The 7101-nt window shown below is 44.6% G+C and overlaps 1 protein-coding gene across 1 annotated transcript; it reads right to left on the bottom strand.

Moving 5' to 3' along the window:
• Nucleotides 1-536: 536 nt before the first annotated feature.
• On the bottom strand, nt 537-1326 carry LOC127311436 (protein GLUTAMINE DUMPER 6). Its single transcript, XM_051341866.2, has one exon. It carries the CDS (start codon nt 1129-1131, stop codon nt 721-723), a length of 411 nt encoding a protein of 136 aa, XP_051197826.1. The 5' UTR covers nt 1132-1326; the 3' UTR covers nt 537-720.
• Between the last annotated feature and the right edge of the window lie 5775 nt (nt 1327-7101).

Here is a 7101-nt window from a genome sequence, read left to right as displayed (position 1 = left end):
ACTAAGCAAGAAAATTAACGTGACATCTCTAAAGAAAGACTGACATCACCTCCCCCTAATCTGTTATACTCGCCAAGTACACCGTTTTGGCATGTTCGCGTTAAAAACAAGACACATTTTTGTACATTTGCAGTTCTCTGTTTTGTTCATACAACGCGTATATACTGTGAGCGATTCAGATTTCGGAGGCATATATAACATGTTGTTTCTGCTGGCCTTGTCACGGCAGTTTGTGTACAATTTCAGTTCTGGTGTTTTACTGTCAGCGATCTAGATTTCAGATGCATATAAGTATAACACAGGTTTATTTCTGCTTGTCTGGCCAGGGCCCAGCCGTCCAGGGCTGTATGTATATATAAGTTTCAACATGGCACTATGGCAGTGGGAGTAGGTCTATACGTACACCAGCCCTGTGCCGGCGAGGGCCCAGGGCGCTTTGTCACTTCTCACAATCTAGAGCTACTAGCCACGAATCAACCATCCCAGCTGAAAGGTGCGCAAATTTGAAGCGAAAATTGACCGAGAAGGATTGGAGGTCAGCCAAGCACGCATCATGACGATGCATTAACTCTAGAAGATGCAAGGAAAAAACTTCATTCGCTCTCACGACCACAGATCGCCACAGATACCTGCTTCCTAGTACACTACGGACAAAGAAAATCCTAGAAATCCGACGAACAAAATTGGTCCCGCGTCCCGCAGGGGCACACGGGTGCGCGCCTACGCGGCGCCCGCCTTGCGCTGCTCGTCGGATTCTACGGCGGCGGCGAAAGCGAAGGGCCTGGCGCTGGCGATGAAGGACGGCATGTTGTCACCGGCCATGATGACGACGACCTTGGGCTCCCGGTCGAGCGGGGCCATCACCATCCCCCGGGCCGACTCCGACTCCACGGTGTCGCTCCCCCGCCGTGACGCGCCGGTCGACGGCTTGCGGCGCGTGCAGAAGAGCATGAGGAGCGCCAACGCGATGAGGCCCATCATGAGCGCGAAGCCGAGGAACAGATACGGCGTGGGCGTCCTCCACAGCTCCGTGTGCGCGTGGGCGACGTGTCCGGCCGCGGATGAAGCCGCCGCTTGGTCGCCGCCGCCGACGCCCACCAGCGCTGCCGCGGCTTCTCTCACCGGCCTCATAATGGATGAGTCACACGGATTGGTTGATCCTTGTCGATCTGTTTTCTTTCTCTCTGCGTGGCTTCCTTGCACTAGAGAGTGGTTTTAATTTCTTCTCGTTTTCTCTGTGGCTGCTGTTCAGTGAATGGGAGACTAAGACCGAGGAGAGGGACGCCTTTTATAGACGGCTTGAATTTGGTTTGGTTTGGATGCGTACTGGGCAAACCGAGACGCGGGGACTGGAGAACGTATTGGCAAGAGTTAAATCCATCGACTCGAATCGTGTGTGTGCTGGCAGAGATCGCCGGAGATCGGCTCCGGCCGCACGGGAGTGCACCTGGCCGTGCGTATGGCTAAATTAACTACAGCACCTAGCCCAGGAGCTCGGGCGGATCCAGCCGACCACATTTTGGAAACAGGATCGCCAACTTTGTGCTGCGCCGTCTGCAGTATATGCGACGAAGCGGTTGCCGTTTCAGGGCTCGCGAGTCGCGAGTTAAGCCCATGCCAATCGAGAGAAATCAATGAAGTGCTCGGTAGTGATCATACTCCTTGACAGATCGACCGCGATTCACTGAACCTTGCCGTGAATAAAACGGACTCGACGAACCTGGTTCAAGGGCCCGGGAATATCCGTATATATATGCACCGTTTGTTTTTTTTTTGGGTAATCACGGGTGGTTTGGTAGGGTACCGCACGTCTACCCCCACATGGAACACATGTGCTTCATTTCTTCTTCGCCGCTTTCAACAGGAGGACATGACTGAACATGCACCCCACGCTCCGTGTATTGCATGCCTCCATGACACGTACGTGTACATGCGCCGGCGTACATGCATTGCTTTTGCCAGGCTTGGAACCCCGTCCCGCTAGCCTTTTTTTTCTTCCTAAGGAACCCCAAGAATTACCTACTCCCTCCGGTCTCTTTTAATTGACTCAGATTTAGTACAACTTTATACTAAATTTGAGTCAATTAAAAAAGAACGGAGGGAGTAATTAATTCATGAAAACTCGGAAGAAAAAACTGTTATGACGGAACCAATAATCACAAATGCCAAAACACCTAGTACAAAACAAGCGGACTACTTTGAAAGCAGGCAACACCTACAACCACAAACTTTCAGACAAAGATCGAGATGAGAATCATCAATCTATCATCTGCAGACTCCATTTTCCTTGTGCCTCGAAATCTTCTCCGCTAGGAGACGAGCAATCTTTGTTTTAGATTGAGGGTAGCAGCTCGAAACCCACGAGAAGGTCGTAAAGCTCTCTAGCAAAGAGTGCATCACAGTTAGGTGCCAAAGCACCTGCCTCGATAACTTTGTCAGCACAATGGCTTGGCTCCACATAGGGCTGCGATAAAGTGAGGCCCTCACGTAACTCTTGCAGATCGGGCGTGATCTGGATCGTCATCATGATCCGATGCCCTCGCATTTAGCTATCGCATAAAGTGTAGGCTCAAAGAAACATTCCTCTCCAACCATATCTGTCTCGCAAGCAGGTCACTGTCTATCTACCTAGATTGTTTGCTCCCTGGATTTTCACGAGAAATCTATCAAATCGCAAAACGATGTGTGTCATGCTCTTTACTACTTGCATCTCTTCCTGCAAGGCTCCAGCCGATTAAAAAGTGGTTGCACGAATCAATTGTCTATGTTTTTTTTATTAAGAGCACTTTATTGCTTGAAAGGTGTAAGCATTACACACCCAGCCTCTGCATATCCAGGATGCACACAACTGTTTAAGATCAACTATATGAAAGCTAAAATAAGGAGCTCGATACAAGAACAGAACATGAGAATGCATCGACTCCTATGACGGTTGGGAACCAATCCTGAGATTAAGCTAGCTGCAACCCATGTTTGGTAATAAGCTCCCTCACCGTGTACTCCAACCATGTTGACCTCTTCGTAAAGAGGTCTCAGTTCTCCATGCGTTGAAGTGACGACCATAAACAGAGTAAAGTTGTGCACCGGTAGATAAGATTCATGAGAGAACAATTCACTAGTAGGGAAAGGCTCATTAGTGGCGCACCAAAAAATCTACTCTGTGGCGCATGAGCGGTGCACCACAGAATCTATGACAAAAAATAACAATTCTATAGCGCACGGACCCATGCACCACAGAAAGCCTTATTTCTGTGGTGCACCGGGCAGGCATGCGCCACAGAAAAAAATTTGTGGCGCACCTAGCGATGGTGCTCCACAGAATTTTGTTTTTTAATTTCAAAAAAAGGCGGCCAGATCTAGATATAGATCTAGGGCCGTCAGAATTTCGCCGAATTGTTTTAAAAAAATTGTTGGAGGTCGCCAGAGGTGGGTGGGTGGGTGGTGTGGGGTGGGTTCAGGTTGGTGGAGGAGGAGGCCGGCCAGAGGTGGGTGGAGGAGGAGTGTAGGATAACGTTGCATAGAAAAACAAAAATTTTCCTACGGCGAACAGGCAATCCAAACCAAGATGCAATCTAGAAGACGGTAGCAACGAGGGGTTTATCGAGTCTCACCCTTGAAGAGATTCCAAAGCCTACAAGAGGAGGCTCTTGTTGCTGCGGTAGACGTTCACTTTCCGCTTGCAAAAGCGCATAGAAGAACTTGATCACGATCCCTCCGGCACCACGAACGGGCAGCACCTCCGTACTTGGTCACACGTTCGGTTGTTGATGAAGACGACGTCCACCTCCCCGTTCCAGCGGGCAGCGGAAGTAGTAGCTCCTCTTGAATCCGACAGCACGACGGCGTGGTGTCGGTGGCAGTGGAGAATCCCGGCGGAGCTTCGCTAAGCGTGCGGGAGCTATAGAGGAGAGAGGGGGCGGCTAGGGTTTGGGAGGGGGCGCCAGCCATCTAGTGGTGCGGCCACCTTGTGGTGCTTGGGGTGGCCGGCCCCCTCCCCTTGGCCCTCATTATATAGGTGGAACACCCAAGAGTTGGTCTACAAGTCTTTGAATAAGACCCCAAACCAAAACCTTCCATAACTCATGAAACCTACCCAAGCTAGGACTCCCACTAGAGGTGGGAGTTCCACCTTCCTTGGGAGGGGGTGGCCAGCCCCCCTTGGGGAGTCCACTTGGGACTCCTCCCCCTTAGGGTTGGCCGGCCATGGGAGGTGGAGTCCCACCGGGACTCCGCCTTCCTTGGTGGTTTCTTCCGGACTTTTCTAGAACCTTCTAGAACCTTCCATAGAACCTTCCGCATCATTTTAAATCACATAAAATGACATCCTATATATGAATCTTATTCTCCGGACCATTCCGGAACTCCTCGTGATGTCCGGGATCTCATCCGGGACTCCGAACAAATATTCAAACTCCATTCCATATTCAAGTTCTACCATTTCAACATCCAACTTTAAGTGTGTCACCCTACGGTTCGTGAACTATGCGGACATGGTTGAGTACTCACTCCGACCAATAACCAATAGCGGGATCTGGAGATCCATAATGGCTCCCACATATTCAACGATGACTTTAGTGATCGAATGAACCATTCACATACGATACCAATTCCCTTTGTCATGCGATATTTTACTTGTCCGAGGCTTGATCTTCGGTATCACTCTATACCTTGTTCAACCTCGTCTCCTGACAAGTACTCTTTACTCGTACCGTGGTATGTGGTCTCTTATGAACTTATTCATATGCTTGCAAGACAATAGACGACATTCCACCGAGAGGGCCCAGAGTATATCTATCCGTCATCGGGATGGACAAATCCCACTGTTGATCCATATGCCTCAACTCATACTTTCCGGATACTTAATCCCACCTTTATAACCACCCATTTACGCAGTGGCGTTTGGTGTAATCAAAGTACCTTTCCGGTATAAGTGATTTACATGATCTCATGGTCATAAGGACTAGGTAACTATGTATCGAAAGCTTATAGCAAATAACTTAATGACGAGATCTTATGCTACGCTTAATTGGGTGTGTCCATTACATCATTCATACAATGGTATAACCTTGTTATTAATAACATCCAATGTTCATGATTATGAAACTAATCATCCATTAATCAACAAGCTAGTTTAAGAGGCATACTAGGGACTCTTTGTTTGTCTACATATCACACATGTACTAATGTTTCGGTTAATACAATTATAGCATGATATATAAATATTTATCATAAACATAAAGATATAAATAATAACCACTTTATTATTGCCTCTAGGGCATATCTCCTTCAGTCTCCCACTTGCACTAGAGTCAATAATCTAGTTTACATTTGTAAAGATATAACACCTTGGCCTTCTGGTGCTTTATCATGTTTTGCTCACGGGAGAGGTTTTAGTCAACGGATCTGACATGCTCAGAACCGTATGTATTTTGTAATTCATTTTCGTCTCAACGCATCACTCATTTTCAAATGAGTCGGCATTAAATATGTTTGGTCTTCTGGTGGAACCTTAACTCCGCAGTCTGAAATATGTCACTAATATTGTCACACACAATATAGCTTCAAAGTTCTGACTCTGTCGAAACTACACCAAGTTCTAAAAGAACCTCTTGACTTAACATCCTTTGTCATTGTCAAAACAATGACATACTCTGCCTTCTTTTGTAGAATCTGTCACAATATTTAGAACTATTCTAAATCTAGCATAGACAATTTCTAGCTTATTGTGCTACCTTTTAAACAACACTTAGTCTAATTTGAAATTGAAATTTTATTTTCATATGTGACAAAACAAATATCGGTGCAACACTTTACAGCGATTTGTTTGTCATTTCTTCATACAAAAACTATATATATATATATTCTTGGTTCTTCTTAAGTACTCAAGAATATTCTTACTGTTTTTCAATGATCATCACATGAATCATTCTGGTATATGATCCTAACCTTTTAGAGCACAAGATATCTGATTATGCACATATTATTCATGATCTAAAAACACTCATGTGTTTTTACTCATCGAGTGTCAGATACACTCAAGTCTTGTTAAACCTTCACATGATAAGAACATTTTCTTAATATTTCTATATTGAACTACTTCAATATCCATTCTATGTACTTTGACTTAAACTTATTATGTGTTTCAATCTATCTTCATAGATCTTGACACTAAATTTGTTTCAGTCCATATCCTTTCATTGAAGTTAATTTCTCAATGAAACCTTTTTAATCAAGTATATAATTACATCATTTATAACCAACTATATGTCATCTACATAAAATATTATAAATATATCTCAGCGCTCCCACTTAATTTCTTGCAAATGCAAGCCTCTTCATCGTTTCTGATGAAATCAAAAACTCTTTGACTATTTCATCTGGTGAAGATTCCAACTCCGTGATACTCATTTCATCCAATTGAAGTTTGTATACCTATCTAGTATTCCACGGACTAGCAAAACAATTGGTTGTATCTTGTATACACCTTTAATACATACGTCTGATAAGTAATGTATTTTGCCATCCTACTAGCATATCTCATAAAAGAAATATGTAGTGATTACTAGAATAATCCACATAGACTATAAGCATTGCTACGGAAGATCTAATCTTATTGTAGTCAACTCTTTGAACTTTGTCGTAAACAACTTTTCGACAAGTCGAGCTTCTTCAAGGATATTTCATCCAAGTCCATCAATTTTATAGATCTATTTACTTTCAAAAAGTATTTATCTATCTTGGATTTCATGGCGTATAGCCATTTTAACGAAGTCAGGGCCCATCATAACTTCTTTGTTTGTAGTTGGTTTATCATTGTTCAATAATCAATCCTTTGTTCACAAATCATTTATTTGATCACAAAGTAAACCATACCTACAAGGTTCAATATGTACTTCGATCTCCATGGCTAAAACACTTTGTAGTCATGGGAGCCATGATCGTCATGGTCGCTTCCGGAACCAATTTCCGATGCTGCGCTACTCTGGTCATTATGCTCAGGTTCACAAACCTTATCAAGTTCTATTGTCCTCCCACTCAAATATTTCGCTAGAAAACAATTTCTTGGAAATAAGCAAGTAACATTAACAAACACTTTTGTCG

Source organism: Lolium perenne, chromosome 7 (assembly GCF_019359855.2).
Source record: "Lolium perenne isolate Kyuss_39 chromosome 7, Kyuss_2.0, whole genome shotgun sequence".
Lineage (NCBI taxonomy): Eukaryota > Viridiplantae > Streptophyta > Magnoliopsida > Poales > Poaceae > Lolium > Lolium perenne.
The sequence above is the reverse complement of the archived record's forward strand: the minus strand, read 5'-3'. Positions and strand labels throughout refer to the sequence as shown.